The sequence below is a fragment of the Rhinolophus sinicus genome, linkage group LG05 (assembly GCF_036562045.2).
Source record: "Rhinolophus sinicus isolate RSC01 linkage group LG05, ASM3656204v1, whole genome shotgun sequence".
In the NCBI taxonomy this organism is placed as follows: domain Eukaryota; kingdom Metazoa; phylum Chordata; class Mammalia; order Chiroptera; family Rhinolophidae; genus Rhinolophus; species Rhinolophus sinicus.
The window spans coordinates 31810683-31837241 of NC_133755.1; the positions used below are offsets into that span (position 1 = coordinate 31810683).

Here is a 26559-nt window from a genome sequence, read left to right on the forward strand (position 1 = left end):
CCTGTGAAGCCTGTGGGCCCTTCTCAGAGCTTCAAAGATTAAAAGCCTCCCCGGTACCTTCCTGAGATATCCCAGCTGGATCATGGTAAGCTACTTAGGGGAATGGGGTGGGATTCTTGGGAGAGTAGCTCAGCGCAGGGCAGGGGCGTCAGGCCTGCAGGCGTTGGAGACAGCGTTCAAAGCGCAACTGGAAAATCCCAGAGCTCTAACCGTCTGCCCCTTCTGATCTCTCCACATCTAACACTTGCAGCCTTCAGGATCCTAGGGCTTCAATGGGACCCTGGAGACTCATAGGGCAGGTCTGAGATCTCATGATTGAAAGACAGCCTCTCAACTCTTACCCCAAGATAACACTGGGAAGCCAGACTGACTTGCCCAATTCTGAACTGGCCCGAAAACCCGGGCGGTGGTGGCAGGTGTTGGGTGCGAGTAGGATGTCGCAGGGCAGACCCTACTCTCCTGCATCCCAGCCAAAGCCGGTATACCTCCCAGTACAACCTTGCAAGCAACCGACATGCCAGTGGAGGAAGGGGAAGAACAGGCGCGACCCTAGCTCAGTTTCACTGTACTATTTTCTCCAGACCCGACAGGAGCAGGTGATAGGTCTCCCCATCTCTTCTTCCAAATGGCAAATTCGGGGCGTTCTGCGGAGGAAAGCGCATCTCGCAGGCCTGCAGCGCGGCTGCTGGGGCTCTCGGAATTATCCCCACCCGGCCGACGGGCCATGCAGAGAGGTGAGGGACGGCTCTGCAAGCAAGGCCAGGCGCGGGACCCTCGGCGCTGGCGGTCCTGCCCTCGACTCAAGGGCACGGCAAGCGGTAGGAGGACACCAGCGTTCAGGAGCCCTCCCACTCCCCGCAGCACTCCCAGGGACCGACTATTGCTATCGTGTAGCCCACATCAGCTTCCCCTCCCCGGCGCGGAGTCCCACCTTGCTACCCGCCACCCTGCAGACCTCATAAACAACTTCTGCAACAGCGGAGGGAGGAGGCGGGGAGGGCCGGCCGCCGCGGAGCCCAGAGCCCGGGTAGGAGGCGGGCCGAGGTCAGGGCAGAGGCTGAGGCCGCGCCTCTCCATTGGCCAGGACTTAGTGGGCTGCCCGGGCGCGCGGCGCAGCACGGGCGGGGCCTCCCGGAGAGCACCCGCCCCGCCCCCTGCGCCCGCGCCCCTCTTGCCCTCCCCCTCGTGGGCCGCCGGAGTTTTTAAAGTGGGAGGGCAGCCGGGGGAACTAGACATTCGGGAGCAGCCCGCGGCACTGCTCCGGCGTCTGCTGCGGTCCCGCCTCGCTGCTCTGAGCCGATCGTACAATCCTCGGCAGTGTCCTGAGACTGTATGGTCATCTCAGCCACCGCGCCCGCCCGGCCCCAGACTCTTGCAACTGCCGTCGTTAGAGTCACTTTTATTTTTTATTTTTTTGAAAACCCAGGAAAGTGGCTGCTTTTCGAAGAAGAAAAAGAACTTCGGTCCCTTTTCGCTCCCCTCGTTTTTGCGTTTGACAGCCTCCTCCCACTCCTTCCCCTGACCCCGCCTCCCGGTGCAGGTTCCTCCCTGTCACCTTTCTCCACCCCCTTTCCCCCGCACCTAGCCAGCAGCCCGCAAACTTGCACCTGACTGTGCGGGGCTCTCGAGCCTGTGAGCACTTAGGACCATTAACACGGGCCCGGACCTCAGGGAGTGGGAAAGCGCCAGCAGCTGCAAACCCCCACCGGCCAAGGAACCCAGGTGCTCGGCGTCTCAAAAGGGCCACCGCGACAATGACAGCTGACAAGGAAAAGAAAAGGTAAATGCGCGCGTCCGAGCCGGCCGTGGAGCTGGTCCGAAGGGGTGTCTGGGCTTTGTGGGGCCGGCGCGGGTGAGAGCAGCGAGGAGGAGGACGGAGAGAATCGGTTTGGAAGGTTTTGCGGGGGGAAAGCAGGTGCCCCGTCTGGGGACGCGGTGCTGCAGCTTCGCAGTGGAGAGTTCTGTGGCCCGAAAGAATCGGGAATCAGAGCGTGAAACGAGGCCAGGAGGCCAAGGGAAATGGCCCTGCAGGTCGGAGGTGCTCCCGGGGTACCTTCCAAAATCTCCCCTGCCCCTACCCCAAACTCCCGCGGCCAGCAGGTTGAAATGTTTCTAGGTTGATTTAACTCAAGTCAACTTTCGGTTTTCTTAAGTCTCGCATGCGGGGCAGCATCCACACCTCTCTTTTACTCCGGACTTTTCGGGTCGGTCCAAATGAATAGCTATGCCCTCTGTGCGCCCCAACGGACAAGTGGTCGGAGGCGGAACGCGACGCTGGGACACTGCCAGGCGGAGGGGCTCGGACGCAGCAAAAGCCCCCATTCCGGGTCTCCAGACCCCACTGACGCTTAGAAAACCCCCTTCCTGATCCCGCACCTTGACTCCTTGGGAGAGAGGGTAGTGGGCGGGGCTGCTTTGCGGGGGTAGTAGGTGTCTTGGTGTGCAGCGAGGGGATGGCGACAACGGGCGTGTTTCCCACCCAAGAGGACAGAGAAGGGCAGCCGCGATCTGCCTGCCTGCCCTTGCCAAGCCTCTAGGCACTGTGTGAGAAGCAACTCCGGCCAACTCTCACTGCCCTCCCGCCCCCTCCGGGCGGCTCCCCGCCTGGCCCTCTCCCGGCGGGAGTGAGAGTGCTCCGCGCGGCCGCGCAGACATGAGTACCGCGTCTCTTCCCGCAATCGTGCACTGCCTGCCGCCTTGCACCCCACTTCCCTTATCTCCACTGGTGCTGCCCCAGCGGGCTGGAACTTTCAGCCCCGAAAACTCCGCAGCGGCTTGGCAAGACTGGGGTTCGGGGCGGGGGGGGGGGGTGTTTGGAATTGAACGCGGCCAGCTGAACAGCCTGAGCCTCAGGAGATCAGCTGGGCGCCTGTGAGGTGGTGCGGAGACCCCGGACCCAGCCACGAAGAGAGGAGGTGACTGGCCTCGAGCTGGGGGACCGAAGAGCTCACTCAGTGTCAGTGCCGATTTGCTCTATTCTGACTTCCACTGAGAGAACGGAGCTAGAAACTGTGTATCCTCTGGTCGAAAGCCGCAGTTCCCACCTCGGGGCACCGATAAGGATTTGATAAAAACCTCGCTGGTGTTCTGGCAGGGAGCCCTGGCCGTCCGTTCTCTGATCGATGGGGGGAAGCAACTGAGCCCGGCTCCCCCCTCCCCGACCGCAGTCCCCTTCCCGCGTCACTGTGGCGCCCCCAGGCCTGAGAAGGGTGAGCGAATCTTGGCCCAGTCACCCAGGGCCCTGAGACTGTGCCCCCGGGGGACTGTAGCTCTGGAGTCCTCTGTCTTTGAAGGGCAGCGAAGCAGGAAAGAGACTTTAGGAGTCCAACGCCTTTTGTAAAACCAATGTAGCCTGCCTCATAATACCAATAATAATGACCGAACTATCAAAAAGCAAAGTTATAGTCAGCTTCTCTGCTCGAGCTCCGGGCTCGGGAGCCGGCGAGGGAACTTTTTGTACGTTTACATTTGTCATGCCTATTGGTGAATGTCGCAATCGCAGAGGTGGGGCCTGACGGTAATCTTGAAAGATGTGTGAAGTGTCAGCTTCTCCCGTGCCGCTCGGGCGCAGGTCCTGTGCTATTATGTATATTAATCGTCGCAAGAAACTTGAGAGCAGAGGAAGAATTATTTCGACAAGCCTGCCTGTCGTGCCGCCTTCGTTAGAGATAGAGGGAGCTGGAATGGAAGCAGGAAAAAAGTGGGATAATCAGACTCCGAATTATTTGTGAGCGCGGCAGGTTTAAGAACGACTTCCAGGATTGCCTGCGAGTAGCCTAGGACACTGCTCGGTGGGTGCTACCGCCCAGTGTGACTGCCCTCTGCGACTTGCCTTGATTTCTTACGTTGCAGGCTGGCAGGGCAAACAGCAAGTCCCTCAACCATCGAGAGTCCCCGTAGGGGTTGTCCAATTCCTGTTGGGCTAATTGTTTAAAGACATATTTACTTTTCGTTTCTGGCTGTTTGCTGGCTGCAGGCTCCTTGCAGGGCAAAGGTGTAATTAAAATAGGTGAACCAAATACATTGAAAGTTGGTGTGAGATGTAAGTGGTTGTCCTTAGTTTTCCCAGAGTACCTCACAAGTGCAGTGTGTCCCCTGCCAAAGGGGACTGTCCGGTGATGATTCTGCCCAGTAGTTGTTAAGAGTTGTGATTCTTTTGATTCAGCAGAGCCGTTTCTTCCCCCAAATTCAAGATGCATGGAACACTTGCAATGTTCCTTTCAACAACAGCCCTTCAAGAAGTGGGCAGGATCATTTTGTTCCAAAATGTTCATGTGTTGATGGGTAGATTAATGTTTAATAATAAAGAGTTTGCTTTCTAAGAGTTGGCTGTCTGGCCTGGATAGAGGGTATTAAAGTGTACTTTCTGGTAGTAGTGGGCATTCCTGGTGATATCAGAGATGGTCAAAAACCAAAGCTTGATAAGGGTGCTGCCCTCGCCTTTCTGCCCTGATCTGTCAGGAGTGAAGTAGAGGCCTCATTAATTGAGATTCCTGATTCTAGAAAGAGCTAGAAAGTGTCTGAGTTACTCACCTCCTGATATGAAAATTTCTGAGTCCCTTCCCTGGAAGAGAAAAGAGTCTGGAAGTTTTTAGGTACTGTGGGGAATAGAATGGTTTGGGTAAATGTAAATGAGGTCCTTGGATAATCAGGGATCAAAGTCCATTCCCAAAGCCAGACCCAGCTCAGAACACTTTCTGGAAGGCTTAGTGTGGGGCCAGTGGTGGAAGGAGTCAGAAACATCTGGATCAGAAGTTTTCAAACTATCTCCTCCTCCCCCTGCCAGCTGGACATATTTGTTCCTCTGCTAAAATAAAACCAAAGTCCATCTATTTTCAGTACTGAAGGCAAAAATATTGCTGGACAGTTTTTCTCAATTTAAGTATATTTTCTATAAATATTCCTTCAACATTTGATGTTTGTTTCTGTTGCATTACCAGGATTCAGGGATGATAAGGAATTCATGTAACACATTATAGGTTCAGGTAGTTAAATTTTTAATTCATACAGCTTTCATGAAATTCAAAAGAATGCTGTGACTACAGGCTTTTTCAGTGTCACTAATGGGGAGCTTAGAATTATTTTATAAGGGACTGTGGAAATCATCTAGTCAAACGTTTCTCTTTCTGGAGAAGGAAACTGAGACCCAGAGTAGTTAAGTGACCTCCAGTCACAGGGATAGTTATTGCTGGTGAGAATAATTGACAGAATAGTACCCCCAGCCCTGAAATGCCTCTAGACAGTGAGAATGAGTCCCAAAGGATTATAGTGCCCACCCCCCTCACCAGCTCTAAACACTGAACCTTGCAGAAAGGAGACTTGCTTTTCTAGATAAAATTATAAAAGACTTCAGGCTGCAGACGGAGTGATTCTGTTTGCTCTTTACAAAAAAAGGAAGTAGAGTTGGTGCCGGTTCCAGTATCTGTAAACTTTGGGAAGTATGAATTCATTGCTTTAGTGCTTTTCCTTTATTTCACTTAGAAAAAAATTAGTTATATGTGAACCTCATTAAACAAAATCAAAGCAAGGACTGTTCTCCAGTGGAGCAGATTGCTTTGTGAAGTAGAGAACTCCCTGTCAGAGGAGACATTCAAGCAGCTACTAGATTGATTCCTATACTGAGTGAGGTGGCATTTTCACTAGGAGTGAAAAGCCTGAGACTAAAACTGTTTAAGGAGCTTTGAATGTAAATCAATCTCTTTCTCTCTCTCTTCCCCCCATCCCTATCCCTAGCTCTGTCTCTGTCTCTATGTCTGTCTCTGTAGGATGATACTCAAGTTTCTAGGAATCTACTGTATAAAATGTTTACAAATAGAAGGAACCGAATTAGATCAATCTTAGTGAGCTCCAGGATTTTAACCCAATACATTTGAAAATATTTGCTATCAGTAAGTGTCTCAAGATTTAGGATTTTCCACATCTCAGGAAATCTATCCAGTAATATTTGCTTTTTTGTATTGTCCCCAGTCCTGTCTGAAACCCTCATAAGTTTCCCACTTTAGCCTACTGAATCTTTCCTGTGGCTTCTAGTACTTACCTTCGCTGATCAATCACAGCAGGTAGAGTGTTTCCTAATATTGTAAAGTTAGCAACGTGTGCTTGCTGGGCCCTCAGTACCCTTTACCCCCGCCTTACCCCATACCATGCTCACATCACGATATAAATAAGACAACAAATGTGTATTGAGCACCTACTCCTGCTCTGAATAAAACACTGAAGAGGAGACAGAGAAACAGAGGATGTGGTCCTTGTCTTCAAGTCCCTTAGTTTGGTGGGTGGGTGGGGGAGGGGAAGGCACACAAGGAAGCTTAAGTAAAAATATAGGTAGCTAGCAGCTTACAAGTGACTTTTCTGTTGGGATCAAGTCTTTTGAAGCTAAAGAGAAGAAGCTCTTAGCTTTTCAGGCAGTGGTAACCATCTACACCAGTACACACAATTATTAAAAAGCATTGCGTGTGTTTGGGGGTGGGAGAGTGGGTTCCTAGTTTTCCCTGGAATCACCCAGGGTAGGTCCTGACCACCAGCATAAAGACTGGCTCTGAGGCAGGGGCTCTAACGGAGGGTCAAATGTGAGTAGGGGATAATGAGAGGAAAGAAAAAGTGGAGGGTTCAAGAGTATTTCCCATCCTGTATTTTGACACCAGTCAGAAAGGCCCCCAATGTTGCGTGTTTGCTGTCCTCTACACACTTGCTTTGGACAGAGAGGGAGGCATCTAGTAGGGCTCCGAGAGTGATAGGGCTCCCGGTTCTTGTCCCGCTGAGGATGACAGTGGAGACAGCTACGGCTCCAGGAAGGCCAAGAAGGGAGAGGGTGTTTCTTATCCTAGGCTTTGTGAATAGGCGTCTGTGAGCCTCTGAAATTCTGTGCAAGGGATGATGTCTTTAAGCACTTTTTTTCCCCCTGATGGAAGTATGTTCGGCTCTCAGTAGCCTTTCAAAGGCTCTATGTTCTGGAAAAGGTAAGCCCTGGCCCTTAGAGGATGTTGGTGACGGCCGTACATTTCAGTATCTTTCTGTTCAGGTCCCAGATGGTTCCTAAGTTTCTCTACCAGTGTCTCTCACTGTCATAGAGATGGGGAAGGAGATTGGTGTTTGCATCTAGTAAAGATACCGTGGTACAGCTTAACCTTACCTGTACCACATGTCTCCCGACCGTCATGGAAGGAAGGGGAGCCGAGGGCCCTGCACAGGGTTAGTTCTGCTGTGATTCATTTCATTACTGCTGCTGAAAATGGCCGTGAAAGTTTATCCTTACAGTTTCCATCTTCCTCAGTTATTTGGAGGTCTTTTTATGCACTAGGAATGTGTGTGTCCTTAGTAGAAATCATATATGCGGTAGGACAAAAAAAAAAAAAAACCAACCCACTTAGTCATATTTGTATAGGCACTGTTCTAAAAACTTTATATGGATTAACTCTCTTAATCCTCATAACAACCTTGTGAGATAAGCATTATTATTATCCCCATTTCACTGATGGGAAAGCTGAAGTATAAAAAGGTGAACTGCCAAAGATCAAATTGGTAGTATGAGTGGAGCTAGGATGTGAACAAGGCAAGGTATCTCCAGAGAGTCTGCTCTTAACCACTGATCCATACCGCCTTACTTTCCCCAAGATATCAATAAAGTATTTAATATTCCTGACTCATGGTAAGTACTCCATAAATGATAACTGCTTTTGCTGTTGGATTTATAGTTATTATAATTACTTTTCCCTTTTGTGACTGACTCATCACTTGCATTGAACCTCACACGTAGACAGGGATTGAAGATCTGAAAGGTGGAATTGGCAATCTTGGAAATTCTTATTTTTCATGGGCTTTCCTCAACTCTGGCAGGAGGTGGTTCTCTCCTGCCCCAAAGAAGTTCAAAGCTTTCCACCTCCCACCCTTCACTGGTGGCAAGACTTCAATAATTACTTTAGCCTTCGGACTCCATTGTGCAGAAGAACCTGTTAGAAGTCTTCCTCTGTGGCTTCTGAAGAACCATCTCCAAATCAAGATGCACAAGACTTCCTCTGGTTCTTTTGATCTTTTGAAATTGCCAGCACAGGAAGGAAAGAATGGATGGGGGGATAAAAAATAGCTATAATCGTTGCAATAATAATAATACATTGCATTTTTATAAAGCCCTTTCTCTGATGAGCTCCGAGCTTTCGCAGCCATCACACCTTTGACCTCTGCACTGTGAACCTAGAAGGGCCTCTTGAGTTGTCCAAGTGCCGTAAAACAATTGCACTGACACATATCATAGCACCGTATGTGTGGTATCCATGCATGGGTACATGCCATTCACAGCATCTGTGATTTTTCGAGTAGAGATGGGTGTAATTTGGTCCCAGTTGTCTGGTCCTGCAATTAGAAGCTACAGAACTGATCTGCCAGCATGAAATCAAGAAGAGTGGCAGGGCCCTTGAAGATCGCTGGAGCTGAGAAAACAGGTGTGGAATGGACCAGCATGTTATCTACTTCTAAGTGGCCTCCATTTTCCCCTAATTTCTCAAGAGATACTGGTTCGCTTGACTGCTTTAGGCTGTTTCTAGGAGCCACTTGTACGTCAGTAAAAACTCTTGTTATAGCCCATCACCACCTGAAACACCATGTATTCCCCCATTTTTAAAATGGAAAATTCTTCAATTTTAAAGTTACAAGTAACTTCTATGCAAAATAATGACTCTGGGAAGCAGTTCCTTTTTTCACATGCAAAGATATTTCAGAAAGGGTGGGCTGTCAGTAAGGAAAATGACCCCCCATTAAAGAATATATTCATTTATTTGCCATTCACCCATCTGGCACTTTCCCAATTCTACAGAGCCATGGAAGTGGCTTGTTAGAACTCTATTTTTATATTCCTCAAGTGGCTTCCTGTATCCCCTCTCTGTGGCGCCCTCCAATAGAAAAAACCTGCGAGGTTAGTGCTAGGAATCAACAGATTAGGGATATTCTTGGGTTAGGCTATGTAATAAAACACATGAGCAGGAAAATGACTCCATCGTGGTTCACTCATGATTGTGACGCTGGTGGTTAAGCCCGCTGCCGTGTTTGCTGCCTGCAAACGCTGGGGGTATAGCCAATATTATAGTCTTTTTAGCAATTAATCAACTCTGTAACAGCTGTAGTGAGGACACATGGGCTTCATCTAAGACAGTTCAGAAGCATTTTATAATTCCTTTACAATACATCAATGAAAGTGTGTGATTATTTTTTGGTAGTAATCGTTTAAATCACTGTGTTGTGTATCTCTAGCCAGACGGTGCTCTCTCTGTGTCTCTTGATGTTGTAGTTATATTAATAAAATATATTTGCTTCTTGATAAAATTTTCATATTGTCACCGCTTTGTATAAGATTTGTCCTAACTGCCTCAGGGTAGGGGGCTGAGGGAAGGAAAGGCAACACATTAAACAAAGTTGATGTTTGGGAAACTGAACTGCTGAAAACAGCGAGTCATGCCGTATGCCGTGAGATCTAAAACTGGGCTCAGGTGTCCCTGGTGAGCTGTGGCCTCTATCTACCACCTCGGGCTCCTGTGACAAGGTAATGAAGACACAGGAGCACAGAGAGGATGACTCAAACTTTAATACTAACTATTCTCATTACTAATGAGTAATTACAGCAAATATTTACAGGCCTCTTTTCCTACCTTTACGACTTCCTGTTGCTGAAGCACTTTGGAGTATTGAGAAAGATAGTCCTGGAAAAATACGTCATACACGGTTGCAGGAAACAGTGTCTTTAAGCACACACACAAAATCAGTTGCTTGACTCTGTTTATGAATTCCATGTGCAAACAACAGAAAACGAGGCTTGTGAGGGGCTGGCTGATTGAGCATCTATTCTTTGAACTTCCAAACAAAATTTTAAAAATCAAGTCTGGATTATCAACTCTATGGGGAAATGGGTCACCCAGTGTTTAATGATACTTTTAGAGAATATTCTAGAAATAATAGGACTGTGCAAGTTAGTAACGTACTATTGTGAGTTAAAGCACAGGTCTTGGATAAACACTGTTTGATGAACCTATGACCTCTACAATATTTTTCTGAATGAAAACAGTCTTGCTTAATGGAGTCAATCAGGACGTATAAAATGTGCCATGTGGCAGATTCAGGGAGTTAGAAGAATATCATTCACTTTATCAAGATTCTAGAATAAATCCTGATAATGCTCATTTCCTTTTATGTGGTTTAAAAAGCACTCCAGTGAAATTGCTTTCTTCAGCAAAAGTCTGTAAACCATGGTCCCCTTGCATTTCTCTCCTACGTTTCCAGGAGTTGTCAGTGCTATTTTAGAATGGCAGCCTTCACTCCGGCACTGGCTGAGGTTGATGAAGCTAATTTTGGTGCCCAGGGTAAAGGGAGAGAGGAGTCACCTGCAGAGCCAAAAGGGCTTTCTGGTGCTTGGATTTGGAGCACCGTGGTGTTACCGGACACACCACATTTCACCTTTAGAACCTTTATTTGTGTGCTTGCACAACAAACGTTTACCCAGATATTAAGATAAGAAAAGTATGAAGGTCACATTTCGCTGGTGACAAGGGAGCTTCTATAAATGTAACCATATCACAGTGCAGCAGGAGTCTGTCTTTTATTCTATACCCAGGACTTAGGGGACTTAATGGTGGGTGGGGCCTGGGAGCCAGGCAAGGCCCTTCCCAGTTTTTTGGCTTCTCTGCAGGTTCTGGCTAAACCGACATGCCCCTCCCATTTGGTAAGGCCCTTTGGGGTGGCCAAGAAGGGAGGTGGAAATCCTAGTCCACTCTGTCCTTCCCCCCACCCCACCCCACCCCCGCCCCCTACTCTATGGAGCTTCCTGGTATTACATGGACAGTGCCCAGTGCATTTTCCTGCTGTCTGACCATCTAGGAGTCTGGCTGCTAAAATAGCTTTCCTGCCTCTCAGAAGAGGTTTGCAAGGTTCTGAGAGTGCCCCTGTTTTAGGCAAAGCACAGAGAGTCTGGGGGGGTGGGGGGGCAGGGGTTCCTTTTGTGGATTTGAGTTTTTCCCTTAAAGATCAGCAAGGTTTGAGCTAGACACACTCAGAGCCTGAATGAAGACACAGATCCTTGGCCCAAGGGCAGCCTCCAGGGCAGTGGGAGTTCATCTCACTGATTGTAAGGGACCCCATCCTAGCTCTCTCACCTTGTTCACCATCACCCCACGTGTCTCCTAAGCTCCAAAGTTGCAAACTTCCTCCCTCTGCCCCAAAGGCTTGTGTACCCTGCGTAGTGTCACAGGACACATTCCCACCTCTGTTCCCTCACCCTAGTCCTTTCATCTTGGAGGCTCCTCTCCTCTCTTTCTGCTCACATATCGCCCACTTTCCTAGCGTGAGCCCAAACCCACAACTCCTACAAACCCTTCTGTAGTAATTCCCACACTGGCACCTCCCCCTCCACTTGTTTCTAACTCTTGCTTATGTTTGCCAAAGAGCCTGCCTGATTATGTTTCCTTGTTATCTAATGACATTTTATGTGTTTGTGTCTTCTCAACAAGAGTGCATGTTGCTCAAGGGCAAGGATATCTAATTTTCTGATGTGCCCTGTAGTACCTTGCATATCTTGAGTCCCTAAAATCGTAATTTTTATTTATTGAAAAAAAATTTTTTTTAATGGCATCTTCAGAGAAGATGCACCTTTGAGCCACTGCTTAATTTTTATTTGTCTGATTGCATCGTACAATTCACAAAGTGAGGTATAGGAGTGTGATATTGTGATTTATAGTAAGAAATATAGATCTGGACTTCATCCCATTTCTGGCACAGCTCCTAAAACCCTAGGAATTTCCTCAATTTTTAAAAAAATCAGAATCGCTTTGTTGTCTTTTGGGTCCTTAGGAAGCCTGCCTCTTGGGCTTTCATTCCTTGTTGTTTTCATTCCTATAGATTTGAGCCCTTTACTCATTATTTTTGGAAAAGAAAAAATCGAGGGGACCACTGGCAGGTCTTGGTGATAAATGATTTTACATCAAAGGCAAACCTTAGGCTAGTATTATGCCAATGCTTCACTTCCAGAATGCCCAGTACACTAAGGCAAGGACCAGCCAAACAATAAAGTACTCTAGCTTAATCTCAAAGTTAAAAAGCCAGGCGGGGAAGTGTGTGCAAGAGAAACCCAGCTCTCAGCTCAGAAATCTACTTCCCTGGGGGGCCCTCCCCAATTAGCAGCACATTGGTTACCCCTGTGTTTATATGGCCCTCAGTCTATATTTTATTGTTTGTATGATGCTTTTACAACTTGCTTCTGAGTGGTGTGTGTGTGTGAAAGAGAGAGGAAGAGAGAGAGAGAATCTGTCCCTGGTCACCACTTAGGTGGTAAGCCCTCCAAGGGCAGGGGTCCTGTCATCCTTTTCTGTTCTGTCTTCCCACAGCACCCAGAACAGAGGCCTACATTTGGGTGCCCAATGATTGTGTATGAACTCTGTACTATGTCAGAAACTACAGGAGCTTAGTGCAGAGGCTTAGAGGCACAGGCAGGAATCTTTTCTCAGATCAACTTATCCATCCTCCTGGTCACCCACCGTGCATGTAGTAAGGTGGGTGGGGACGCTGGCATCATCACTGTGTGTAAAAATTTGTGGGTTCCGTTCCACCTTCAGGTGCCATGCCAGGCAGTGAGGTTATGAAGAGGCGTTAGATGGACTCTGTACTCAGGAGGCATATAGTCTAGTTAGAGAGTCCAGAAATACCTAAAATTATTTGTTTAAAATATTGCAAAATGGTTTCATGAATGGGTGCCCTCGGGCCATATTTAAGATATTGCTATCTTGTTAGATAGTCAAAATTAGCTCAGATAAAACATGAAGCAAACAGTGGAATTTTGGTAGTAATTAGTGAGAGTGAATTGGGTAAATAGCTCTTGTGTATTATGAATTGATAGAAAGAGGGGTGAGCAGCATAGATCAGAGGGAGGTTTCATGGAGGAGCCGTAAGATCTAGGTCTTGATTATTAGGTGGACTTTGGATGGGCCGGTGGGGATGGGATGTTCTAGTTGGGGTGACCCGCTTGAGTCAAATGAGGAAGGCGGAATCAACAGGGTGTGCAGGCAAAGGCTGGTGAGCGGCTCCTTCCAGGACTGAGTCTGGAGCTCTGTTAGTGGACAGGCGATGAGGACCAGGCCCGGACAGATGTTTGGGAAGTTGAGGGACAAGCCTCTCGGAGTCACGTTGCGATGGAATCTTTGGGCTGCCTTGGGGCCACAGGAGCAGTGCATGCCTCTCTTAGGAATTAGTGGAACCTGAGGGAGCTGCTCAGGGCACCTCCATATCTTCCAGCCAGGAGCCTGGTTCTAGTGTGAGCACCAAAGCGTGGTTGGAAAAGGTCGTTATTATTCTTTATAAGAATGACCTCAAAGGCTGAAAATGTCCCCGTTTCCCTTAGGAAATCGCTCACCTGAAAATGCCTGAATTGATCTGGAACATATTTCTTTGTGGACTGTACCACCCCTCAGGGTAATAAATGTCTCCCCGTGTGCAGAGGGGGAGCTGGAAGGAGACAGTTTACCCTATTGTAACACAGAGTCCTTGGGGCTTTGGGGAGGGGTGCAGTGACCCTCATCCTGTGCTCTTGTTTGGATGGTAGTTTTTGTCCCCTTTATTATTTGCTAAGGACTCTCATTCTAGCCCCTCTTCCCCTTTCTCCAGATTCTAGGTTTTTTGAGTCTGATCATTGTAGAAAGATAGGACAGTCCCTTTAACACTCTGCGATTTGTAGGGCGGCGGCCTAATCTAAGTCAGAGCACTCCTTTTGTCATCTTTACCAACTGTTTGTTGCGTGCCCTGTGGAGCAGTGCAGCAGAGCTGTTCCTTCGCCTTCTGCTTTCCTGTGATGTGGCTTCACCATTCCTTAAAGCCCGACCTCTGACTTTCTTGGCCAGATGCTGCCAGAAGAGACAGAAAAAGGAGCCATCTTTCTAGGGTCACCTAGGTAGGGCAGCTGGGGCTTTTCCCCTCCTCCAGCAGGTCTAACCTTTCCCCTAGAGGTATTTAGAAGCAGTTGAGGTCATGGCTGGACACTGGTGAGCAGGGCTTTGGCCAGAGATCCCGAATCACTGGAGAAGCTCCCACACTAGGGACAAACAAAGGCCAAGAAAGTCACTTTAGTGTACCCTGTCCTGTGGTACTTCAAATGCAGCTCCTGAACGCTCTTGGCTTGGAATTTAATCTCATCATGATACCTGCATGTCTCCTCTCATTCCTTTTCTATCCCCTCAGTCATCAGTACATGGTTGTAGAACTAGGAAACTGCTGCCCAGCCCAGGCAGGATTGCTTTATTCAATGGTGTGCTCAGTAATCATTTAAATGCCTACTCTGTGCAGGCTGCTGAATGTTGGGCCTGAGCCCAGGGAGGGGCCCCTGGAGTCAGGTGGAAGGGGCTGGAGAGCCCAGGTTGCCCAGCCCAGACACAAGGCTGTCTGGGGCTGTGGGCATCTCCCAGGAAGCTGCCTCGAGGAGGTCCTAAGAAACCCATAGGCCGGAAAGTGGTGTTCACTCAAATCTAGCCAAAGCTGAAAATGTGAGTATAGCATCTACCTTCCTACAGCCGCAGATAGGCCTCAGGAAGGCAAAGGAAGGTGATCTAACAAAGCTAATCTGTGACTACGCCATTAGGGAGTGAAACCTGTGAACTTACCTTGTTTTGTTCGTTTCCTTTCCAAAGTAAAAGTTCCTTCTGAAAAATTCCAACTTTGTCTCTCCTGAACTCCTTGCAAACTGTTTTCCCCCACCTGGGTCAGTGAGGTGATGGGACTTGGGCACACTTGGGGGTGATGTGGTCCCTGCTGCCACTGGCCGGCTTTAGGCCTTGGCATGCTGAGATGACCATGATTCCTTCTTTTCTGAGCCATTCACTTGAGCACATTAGAAACCATTTTCCATATTCAGATCAACACCAACCTTGTGATTCTGGGCTACCTGTAGCTCCTTGTATGAGTTCAGATATTACAAGGGTAATGATGACAGCTTAATTCTCTGTGAGTTAGATCTTCCGGGCCAACGCAGAGTACATGTTTATTTTGGAAAGGGACAAACTTTCACCCACTTGAATTCCTTTGCCTTCAAAATTAGTGTCAGGGGGAGCATTTCAGATCTTGCTCCCCAGCATATGTTGTCAGTTTGGCTCAAATAAACTCATAAAAATTCTCAAAAAAAAAAAAAAAATTAGTGTCAGGGATTGAACACAAGAGTTGCATATTTTTTAGCCTTTGTCTTGCCAAACAGATTTTACTCGTAAATGCTCCCAGGGCCACCCTTACTTCTTTTGTGTCCCTGGCAAAGCCTGCCTGCACATGAGGTTCAAAGGAGTACTCAAAAAGGCTCTAGGAATGAGAAAGACTGTTCTAGATCCTTTTCTGACCTGTGTAACTTAGAACAGGTAATTTAACCTCTCTGCATGTTTCCCATTCCTAAATGGGGGTTAGACACACTAATTGCTTTCTAAGAGGACTATTCTGAGGTTGGAATGAGATAGAGGTTCAACAGAGCCATGCATTTTAAAAGTGTATTACATTTTAGAAATCTTCTTGTAACCATTATATCCATAGAAAGACCTTTGAAAAGTTTAAAGTACAGACCATTAAGGCATCATTATTAACAAGCCCAGCAATATAATCATTTGGCACATCATTTGTTGGAGTGGTTTGACTGCAGTTGGAAGGGAGTCTTAGGAGAATCTAAAAAGTGCTTGTTCTCAGGCCTTTAAATCCCACCCCACCCCCACTTCAATCCCTGCCTGAGCTTTTCAGGATTATGAGCCCTTCCCAATAGTGATTTCAGGATATGAATTATATTTTCCCCATACTCTGAGATGTGAGGAAATCTGGTAACACCAAGAGAACAAGGAACCCTCCTGGACTCCTGAAAAATGGCATGACCTTGAATGTGCCCTTTCCATGCCTGGCTTGTTCTCCCCTCACCTGTGGAGAGAGAGGGGCCATGCCAGCTTCCATCCTGTCATGAGTGGGAGTTTGCCCTTTGATGTAACACCCCCAAATCTCTAGACCTAATGGGCTATATCCATATTAGATCTGCTCTGGTCCACTTGTTGCTCTGCATCTTACATGCAAGACCTAATTGTGGGCTCCCAAAGGGACTAAGTGCCTGGCCCAAAGTCATTACAAGGTCAGACCACTTTACTGGGAGATCTAGAAATGAGGGGCAGGATGATACCTTGAAGAATACCTGGGTCTCCTGGAGTTACTAGAAGTGGGAAGAGGCTTTGGGTAGGAAGGGTCTGGCTCTACAGCACAGTGACCATGAGACTTGGCAGGTCACTCAGCTCTGGGTCAGACCCATCACCTTGCCGCATCCCTAATACCTCTTGTCCGTAAGTCTGCCCTTCCCTCAGCCCAAGCCGAGGCAGCCAGCTGAATTGGGCCTTAGGTCTCAGCTTAAATATCACCTCAGGGAAGGCGTTCCAGACCTCCCTCAGTTAACCTCCATCCCTCCACTTCTGGTCTCCTTTTCTTTTTTTTAACAACACTTCCTACATGCTGTAATTTATTTGTCTGTTGCTCCCCTCTAGTTTGTAAGCTGCTTGAGAGCAGGGACTGTGCTGACCCTCTCACCAGCATATCCTTAGTGTCTATGGCAGTGCTGTGCACATATTAGGTGCCCCTTAAACACAGGTTAAGGAAAATAATGAATTCAGGGTTGCTGGGTCTTTGTCTTCAACTCCGCATTGAAGACGCATTTGTTCAGTGTTTAATTTTTTCCCAAAGCTCATAATGTATATTAAAGTAGTTGTTTTTCTCATCATATAGACCAAACAACTGAAGCACAAAACTGGGATCCCAAAGCCAGAGAGCAGTAGAGCCCATGTTAAGAGATCCCAGCCCCAGCTTCTTTCCACTGACTGGTGGTGTCTCTCCAGGCACTTTCCTCTTTTTTTTCTGTTGTGGTGATGTTATTGTTTGTCTTATTTGGCAATGTTTACACCGCAGTGGTAGGGGCCATTGTGTGTTGGTGGCGTCTGGAAATACACAACAGAGTCCCAGGAGAATGCCACTGTCGGTCCTTACCACAATTAGCAATTGTCAGGCCAGGGGTAGTAACTGGGTGGGTGTCATTCTCTACGTGGCTGGTCCTGCATGTTGAAACACCACTGCCTGCTCCTGACAGAGGCGAAGGGGAGTAGGACCACAGCCCCATTTCTGCCTGGTCCCATCTATCCTACCACACACACCTAGGCCCTTTCTGCTTGGGACCTGTCTTGTTTATGTCCTGTCTAGTGGAACTCCTGTGGCCCGGTGGAAAGGAAAGAGAAGTGCTAACCAGCGGGGTGACTTCTGGGCCTCAGTTTCTCCATCTTTAAAATGGGCCAGTAGGTGGGAACCAGACAAGATTGACTCAAAGATCCCTTCCAGGGTTCTGATTCCATTGTGAAGAACAGTCTAAGTGGAGCCTAGTTCTGACTCTTGTTTCCAGGTGCCTCCTTGGGGAAAGAAGATGGGAGGTTAAAGGTGATCAGTGAGGGGTTGGAGGAAGCCTTTCCAATTCCCCTGTAACTCCCCCCTCTACAAGAGGTTCTGTTAAAGTGGAGAGGGACAGAGACTTGGAAGTCACTATTGGACATGGCATGATGCCAGAGAGAAGGGGCTGGATCCACTTCCACAATAGCAGTGGGACCACCCTTAAGAAGGAAGTGGGTTCAGATATGACAATATGCAGTGCCCCGTGGTTTCTACAAAAGGGAACAGCTGTGTTATCAAGAGGGGCAGTGCCTGGTCTCCTAATGTCAGGGAAGAAGGAGGCAGGCTGCTGGAGTGAGAATACCCTTAACTAGGAGACCTGGCTCCCAGCTCTGACACCACACGGCAGCCTGCCATGCACTCATTCTGAGCCCATTTCCACATCTGTCAGATGGCTGCATCAATTGCTGCCTGGCCAATTGGTTTGGGGCTTGGAAAATATAAACTGCTACAAAAGGGGATTATTACTATTATGATTCATATGTACGTGTCTATATATTAGTGTGTATGTGTGTAAGTGAGGACGTCTGGAGGGCTCAGTTGATACTGACATGGAATGATTGGCATAATCTTGACTCTTACCTAAAAATACTGTGTCTTTTGATCCGAGGCAGAGAGAGAGAGAGAGAGAGAGAGGAAGAGAAAGAAATCGAGAAAGAAAGAGAATGGAGTTAGAAAGCCAGAGGCTTTGAGAGGATCAGGTTAGAAAATTACTGAATGGAGTTACACTGCATTGGGGAGGAGGGGGGTGCACTGTGGGCCAGAGGTGAGTCACGGTGCATGGGTGTTGGGGAGTCACCTTGAAATTGTGCCCAAAAAGTGGAAATATTGGGACTTGAGTTTATCTGCCTTTCATCAGGTACATTAAGTCCTGGATGGCTTCCCGCTGGCCAGAGACCTGCAGTGGACGGCTGTCCCTTGCCGCCCTGGGAAGGCTTTCTGCTGGCTTCGGCCCCGCTGAGCAAAGTCCGCTTGTTCACTGCAGTTCACACAGACTCTTTGCCAGGCCTGCCCAGAATCCTGTCTCCTCTGACTTCCTGTGCTCTTGCATAATATTTCCTTGCTTCTTGAACGGCTGCCCCCAGTGCGGGGGCAGCTCACTGACGCTGCTGGACGTTGAGCAGGATGTGGAGGGAGGGTGGGGATGTGCAAACATTGTCCAGGGGTGCTCTGGGCCCTGTGGATTGAGGGAAGGAGGAACAGGGCTCCCCAAATTACCTGGTGGAAGATTTTAGCATAAGGGTAGTTAGGGGAGACGGTGCTAGCACACGCGCACACACACACACATCCTCATAAGTCATTTCTCCTGTAAAATTATTTTTAAAGTAGCTAAGTTGTTTTCTTCTGATTTTAAAAAGTATACATGTCCCCTGTAAAAAGTCGTAGTACAGGAAGGCATCAAGATAAAAATAAAAATCACCAAAATTCCACCACCCAGAGATAACCACTGTTAACACTTTGGTGAACACACTTCTTCAATATAATAAATGTGGATACGGAGGGACAGAATATTATACGCTGTTGTGAAAATGTACTTTCTATACAGCAATATATCAGAATTATCTCTTAATATCGAGGTGCATAGATTTAATAGAGCTGTAGTAAGTTCTACTTATATATATATCATAATGCAGTCCCTAGTCATCAATGTGTCCAGGCTCAGAAAACAAGCTCTAACCAGCCTAAAGATTATTCTCCAACTGGAAAAGCAGCATCTCTTCTAGATGCCGGACCAATGTGTTAGTTCTGGTGTCCCAGAAATGACTACGAATTCAAAGGTTTTGTACCCATGTCGACCTTTCTCTAGGCTTAGAATAATTCACGTGATTATGGAGAAGAGGCTGCAGGGCTGAGAGCTGTCAGAGCGGGGCTGGGTCTCCCAATGTGGCCCATGTATCTGCTTGAGCAAGAAGCCATTAGCTGGGAGAACAAGTTTGTCTTCTGTGGCGTTCCTGTGCCCAAGGTTTCACATAAGCTCCATTTAAAATTTTAATTTTAATCTGCAACTTTGTGACACAATCTATATTTTTTGAAAAGGTACTCTTCTTTACACAGTGTATTCATGATACTGAAAACTTGAATGCATATTCAGTATCATTCAGATTTGTTACAGTTGGAAGATCTAAATTTCTTTTTTCTTACCTGAAATAGATGCTCTCTGTGCAATGCTTCTACCCATCCCTGAAAGCTGTATATTCATAAGGGTGGTGATGAGCTTTTTTTCTTCCACTGCTACTCGTGGTTGGAAGTGTGGCCTAGATTTACAGTAAATTTCAGCATAGAGATGACTCCTGTGCATTTGGGAGCCAGGTGTCTACAGCATTTGCTTGTTTTCTTTGAATCATTTTTAAGCTGGATTGGATAGTTTTTTATTTAATCAGGAGTTGTAGTCTGAGGCTGGGGCTCATTGCTTGTGGTTGGAAATTTCTTGTTAGGTTTGCTTTTGAGTCAAGACAAACTGTTTCCTAGAGCTGTTTCAGACTTCTAAATCAAAAAGCATGATACTGCTAGTAAGTTAAAACACACTTATTGAAAAACTCTCAGACATCGTTTAAAACAAAAATTTGCAACAGAATTTGGCACTGATAGAATCCAAGTGTTTTACTCCATTTTGTTTATAGTTGTCTGCTCTCCTGGCAAATAATCTATTATGACTATTTGCATAATTTTAGTCGCTCCCTCAATTTATTCACCCAGGACTCCTTTTTCTAGAATTACTGCCCAGACTGTTATTACATCAAATTCTTGACTGTACTCCTAAGGAATTAGAAGGGTGATGAGAGTTAGAGAGAGGAATGAATATAATCTTTGCCTTCTTACAACGTTTTTGGTATGTAGACATTCAACACATTGATTCTGTAATTGTTCCCTTTCTTGGTCATTACCTGGCTTTGGTGAGGTCTTTGCCATGTGTGCACATTTGGGAAGTGGGGAAAGAGATAGCAAGACTGAACTGGTCCTCAGAATTATGAAACAGGACTTTGTTGAAATTGATACTTCTGTACAGTGAACATGGAGCAGCTGTTGGCATGGCAACCCCTACGTGGAAAAGCGCATGCTGCTGGCAGATGACTTTTGCAGTACTCAGTGTTAATCTGATAAATGGCTTTTTTAATAGTAGTTTGTGGGCTAATGGAAAGGTCGAAGCAAACCTTTATTAACGGGAAGAAGGATGGGGATTTTGAAGTCACCGAGTGCACACACTGGAGAGCCACAGCTAAAGTGTCTCTTTTTCACATCAGATATGCTTGGAGCGTGGCAAGCCGAAGCAAATTGGGGATACTGTTTGTCTTGACAGGGTGTAACTGCCATTATCACTTTATATTTCAAGCATGGAGAGGAGTCTTTTTTATTCAAGATGTTTACTTTATGTGAGCGTTTGGGAGCAGTTTAGGTTTACACTGTGGTGTTTTTTCCTTTGGTGGATGGAGGTGGTTAACTACTTTTTTTTTTTTTAATGTTGTGGTAAGTTATATATAACATAAAATGTATCATTTTAACCATTTTTAAGTGTACACTTGAGTGGCATTAGGTATATTCACATTGTTGTATAGCCCCCTCCACTGTCCATCTCAAGAATGCTTTCATCATCCCAAATTGAAAATAAGCATTAAACAATAACTCCCCATTTCTCAGTTCCCCCAAGCCTCTAGTAAGTATTGTTCTACTTTTCCCATGAATGTGACTGTTCTAGGTACCTCACAAAAGTGGAATTACACAACATTTGACCTTTTGTGTCTGGCTGAGTTCACTTAGCATGTTTTCAAGTTCCACTCACGTTGTGGCATGTGTCAGAATTTCATTCTTTTTTAAGGCTGAGTTATACTCCATTGTATGATATTCCACATTTTGTTTATTCTTCCATCAATGGACATTTGGGTTGTTTCCATCGTTGGCTATTGTCAATAATGCTGCTAGGAACATGGGTATACAAATACCTGAGTATCTGCTTTCAATTTTGGGGGTGTATATACCTAGAAGTGGAATTACTGGAGCATATGATAACTCTATGTTTAATATTTTTTTTGAGGAACCACCATAGCAGCTGTAACATTTTACGTTCCCACCAGCAATGCCCAAGTGTTTCAATTTCTCAACATTCTCGCCAACATATATTATTTTCTGTGGGTGTTATTCAAAAGCATTTCTAGGGGATGTGAAGTGGTATTTCATTGTAGTTCTATCTGGCATTTCCCTGGTGATTAGCAGTTTATTTGTCTTTATAACTATATTGTCACGTGTGTGGGAATGAAAATCACTGCCCCATTGTTTATACCTATGAGGTAAATGAGACTATCGATGCAGTGATGTTTGTTGGGAGTGAAAGGTGGAAGGGAGGGAGAGAGGCACCATGTGATTATTTTATGCAGTACAGGCACCTCAGGAGACCTGTTTTCAAAGTTTGTATTGTGGAGCAAGTGAAACTCTTCAAATGGAGGCCTCCAGGGCTGAAGTAACAGCAACCCTTTGGATGACATTTTCCTAAGGAAGCCTGTTGTGGCTGGGCCTACCCTGTGTAACTCTTCCTGCTTCAGTGTGATGTGTAGGCATAAGTGCCCCTCTGCCCCGAGAGTTGTCATTGTTGTCATTGGCTACGGAAGCCTGAGCCCATCCTCTTCCCCATTCCTGAGGAGGAAATCCCCCAGACGTCTTGCCAAGGGTTTTCCTAGGTCTTTAAATGAGCCCCACTGTCTAATTTCTCCACTGAAAACAAATATACACACCTCCTCCTCTCTCCCACCCCCGAAGTTCGTGTGTGGGCAGCTTATATTTTGACAAGGAAGAGACATAACTGGGAATTAATTAAGCATCTGTGATAAGCCTGGCACTTTGCTAGTCACTGTGTAATCGATGGAAGCCCCTGTCTTTATGTATTCTGGGATTTTTAATTTACTGTGTGACTCATGCTGACAGGAGTTCCAGACGTTAGCATCACAACCACCTGGAGGACTTACTAAAATGCAGAGTCCCCACAGTTTCTGATTCAGGAGGTCGTGGTGGGGCCCGAGCATTTACCTTTCTAATAAGTTCCCAGGCGATGCTGTCGCTGCCGGCCTGGGGACCACACTTGGAAAACCGCTGCCTCACATCCACTCTGTGAAATACACGTTATCCTCGTTTATAGGAGCTGATTTGTCCGGAGGCCAGCTGACTTGCCTCGGGTCATACAGACAGAGCGCCAAGGCCCAAATCTGAAGCTGAAGGCCCTCCCTCCAAAGCCTCTGTTGTTTCCATTATGTCAGGAGGAGCAGGCGCACAGCCCGTGAGCACCCCTCATCTAGCCCACCCCTGAGACCAGCAGTAGTAATCGATCACGGCATCTCTGAGCCCAGGGCAGCCTTGGTATCCTCCACACACTGCCCCCAACAGCCATACCTACCCATCGGTGGGAGCTGAAATTAGTTATACCTATGCCAACGGATAGAGCCTCTCTAAAACAGAGATGTTAGCAAAACAGCAATCTATGAACATCTAAAAAGAGCCCTAGACTGAGCGCCCATCTGCTCTGCTCTGCTTAGGAGGGAAGTGGATGGTGGATTGGGAGCTGCAGGAAGCACTGTTGTCCCAAATTGTGCTGGGACCTCATGGCTCACTGACTAGAGTCTTCATTCCGCACCCAGGCAAGGCAGGATCCTTGGCCAGGGGCCCGTATCCTTCAAAATTTTAAAATCTAGATAGTTAGCGAAGAGAGTTTTTTAAAGCTGCCATAATTTGTGTAATTCGTCTCTGCTACATTTTACTCAGAAATTAGTTATTAGCCATTATTTGGCCCTAAGTTCAGTGATGGATAGAAAATAGTGCTCAGTAAATACTTGTTAACAAAGGTAAACATAAAGTAGGTGCCAGAGGCAACTGTGTCCACACTTGATGAGATCTTTCAACAAATGGACAGGAAGATTAAGTAAGATTGAACAGAGATAACACCTTGCATTTACATAGCACCTCTGAGTCCCAAAAGCATCTATAGATTTCTATGTTCTTTGTGTTCTTATGAGAGATTAATAGAAAACTGGTCAAACTGACAGATCAAGGGAATAATTCTTTTTTCTCTCTCTCTAAAAATCATGAATTGTGTCAGGCATTGCCACTGTTACGTCCTTCGGACACTTGCTCAGAGTTTTCCAAAGGAAGTTAATGGAAGTCAAAACAGAATTTACAAAGGTCAAGAGCCTTCTAAATTGCATAGGAATATGTGAGGGATTAAAGGAAACTCATTATGTCAGGCGTGATTCTCCTGTGCTCTGGAATAACCCACCGCTGTCTTTTGCATGTTTCTGCCAGCCCACACAATGTCTGGCCCTCGTCATCACCAACAATAAATATTTACTCTGTTTCTGTTGTGTACACAGGGAAATCTCTTGTCTCATTTGCTGTTTGTAAGCAATTTAAAAGCAAGGGCAGGCTGAATTATATTTTTATATGTTTCGAGTACCCCCACCGTACTTAGCAAGGCCTATCTGTAGTTGATAATCAATATTCATTACATGTAAGTACAGATTTTTTTCAAAACCTTGGGGAAAAGAAACAATGTAATGTTCCTAAGCATACTAATACATGTAAGATGTGCTTATGTGTATACATCTACCCTGTATATCTGACATGAAAGTGAGCGTGTGTCTGTGGGTATTTGTGTGTATGTACTTTTTAAGTGGTGGGTGATTTTGCATTTCAGATCTGAATGGGGCACCTGATGAGCTTGGGGAGGAGGAAAGCTTGGAGCTGAGGTCATCTGTGCCAGGGTTGAAAAGAGCATCACTAAGGAAGGTATATGTTGGAAGTAGGGAAAAGTCACCCTCAGAACAGAATAGTTCAGGGGTGTCTCAGGCCAAACCAGGATGCAGTTACAGGGAGCATTTATGTTTATTACCTTGAAGAGCCTTCCTTGGTTTTGCCCTGTTAATTGTTCGAGAGGAAAGACTTTGTGGTACTTGACCATCCATACCTCGGACTCCCCCTTTGTATAGAAAATTCAACTTTCTGTGCATATTTTTAATGCCCGTATTTCTATATGCGCGTGCTTGTAGTCATGGTTTTTTTGTTTTGTTTTTTAATAAGACCTCCTGTGTAATCTAACTGACAAAAGGAAGCAGAAAATTTCATCCAACAAACATGTCCTGACAAGAAAGCTTTCCAACAGCCACATGGGTAGTCAGTGAAACCATGTATGGGATTGAAATCTTGTGCAGACACACGGTGGTGACTCAATTGGCCATTGAAAGTCATGGACCATAGTGATGCAGGTCAAATGAAATAGATCAATGAGTACAGATTATTCAATGACTGAAAACTTAAACATCGGGCCTCTAGAGAGAAAAAGAGAATCCTGTATGATTTCCTCTGTCCTGGCTGAATAGTGTACATGCTTTGTTGGGAGCCCAAAAAAAGAAGGGCATCATCTCTGCTGCCCATTTGGACTGTGATGATGCCTCATGGTGGACAAGACTAGGATTGGTTAGAGGGGAAAAATGGTCATCTTTGGGCAGTTTCTGGATACCAAGGTTTTTCTGCGTTACATTTGAAAAGCTATGTAGTAAAAGCAGCTACATAAATAGGAAACTAACTGCACCTTGTCAAAGGTTTAACAGGGGAGGCAGTCTTCCTTTTGGAGCCTGTTTTGTTAAAGGTCCAGGGTAGGGGAATCCAAAACCGGCTAATGTTTCTGCTCTGTGCTGAAAATGGATTTGGCTGAAGGCGGTCTCACAGCCTGCATGAGCCATACTTTTGCCCTACCTAGTGAGGGTACAGACTTGTGCTACAGTGTTGGATTGTGAAATTCCCCATGGACAGAGAGGCTGTTTAATATATAGGTATGTTCTATGTAGCTCATTTAACATTGAAGGAGAAGAAAAAAGATCCAGATTATCTTTAGGATGGACTGGACCTTTCAGATGGAGCAGAGAATTCCTCTAAGGACAGGTCCCTGGGAAGAGCACACGTCCTTCCCTAAACACACAGAGAAGGCGGCTCCCTTGGACCTGGATGAGCCATTGCTCTCCAGTGGGCAGTGGTTCTGGGTCAGAGGCTTAGATAAAAAATACTTTTAAAAATAATTATTGTGTTATATTAGAATATTAATGTCCTTTGACGTTATTTTAGATAGGTATTTGGGAGGAGGGAGGAGCTATTTTGCCCCATCCATTGTAGATAGAAGAGGCACATGTAAAACAGAACGTGAAGAAAAATTTTGCTGTTGTGGGTGTTTCCTGGGGGCTGAGGGAGTATGCGAAGCACCAAGGGTGTGCTTCCTTTGTGGTAAAAGCCCTCGTAGTCTCAGGGTCAGAATGTCCTGTAAGCAGGTGAAGGATGACTTCCTCTATTGCTCGACAGGGATAGGCTGGCCTGTTGGGCGAGTGGCATCAGGCAGGTGATGGAGGATGAGTTCCATAACCATTTTCTCTGTTCCTGCCCCCTTTACGGAACAACTCCATTGGGATGTACACCTCCGTTTCCAGGAGGTGTTATGTAAGTTTACCCATAGCTGCTGCATGGATGAAAATTTTAGTGAAAAAGTTGAAATTCTATTACCATGGTGTTTTTTCAGAATCTGTGTTAGGGCTTTTTGATTTTAAAAATAGGACACAAAAAATATAGAAGAAACAGAAAACAGCTATCTACAAGGTTAGTGAAAGCCCCTCACCTCCACCACCCCCCCTTTAAATCCTGAGGAGAGAAAATAGCTGAGCTGTAGCGATTACTTCCTACAAAGAAACTGTAATTATGGGGCCCAGTTAGTCTACATAAGGGGCAGCCTTGGAATAACAAGGATGCTATTTTGAATATTTGAGAAAAGAGTGACATTCAGTATGAAATGGAAGTGACTCTGCTGCTTCCCTTGGGGCAGTTCCCTCCAGGCATCATTTGCCCTTGGGGATCACCCAGTTTCCTCTCCTGTGTGGGTTTGGGAAACACTGGAATCCAGTAGTCATTACTGACTCTCCCACCAGCAGGGGATCAACTTATGCTCCTGGGAGAAGCTGGGGGAGTGGCAAATCTGCTTTCCACTGTAGCTTCCAGTTCCAGCTGCCTAATAACAAGGGAAATAAGATTTCTTGGAGTGGCTTAAGTGTGGGGGTCAGGGTGAAGTCCTCTGTGCAGAAT

The 26559-nt window shown here is 46.4% G+C and overlaps 1 protein-coding gene across 1 annotated transcript in view; it reads left to right on the plus strand.

The window, feature by feature from the left end:
* Window positions 1-1209: 1209 nt before the first annotated feature.
* The window catches only part of EPAS1 (endothelial PAS domain protein 1), an 81068-nt gene continuing 55718 nt past the window's right edge, over window positions 1210-26559 (plus strand). The window contains exon 1 of the mRNA XM_019748604.2: window positions 1210-1780. Coding sequence (XP_019604163.2) covers window positions 1755-1780 — 26 coding nt within the window. The 5' untranslated portion in view covers window positions 1210-1754. The remainder of the gene's footprint in view (window positions 1781-26559) is intronic.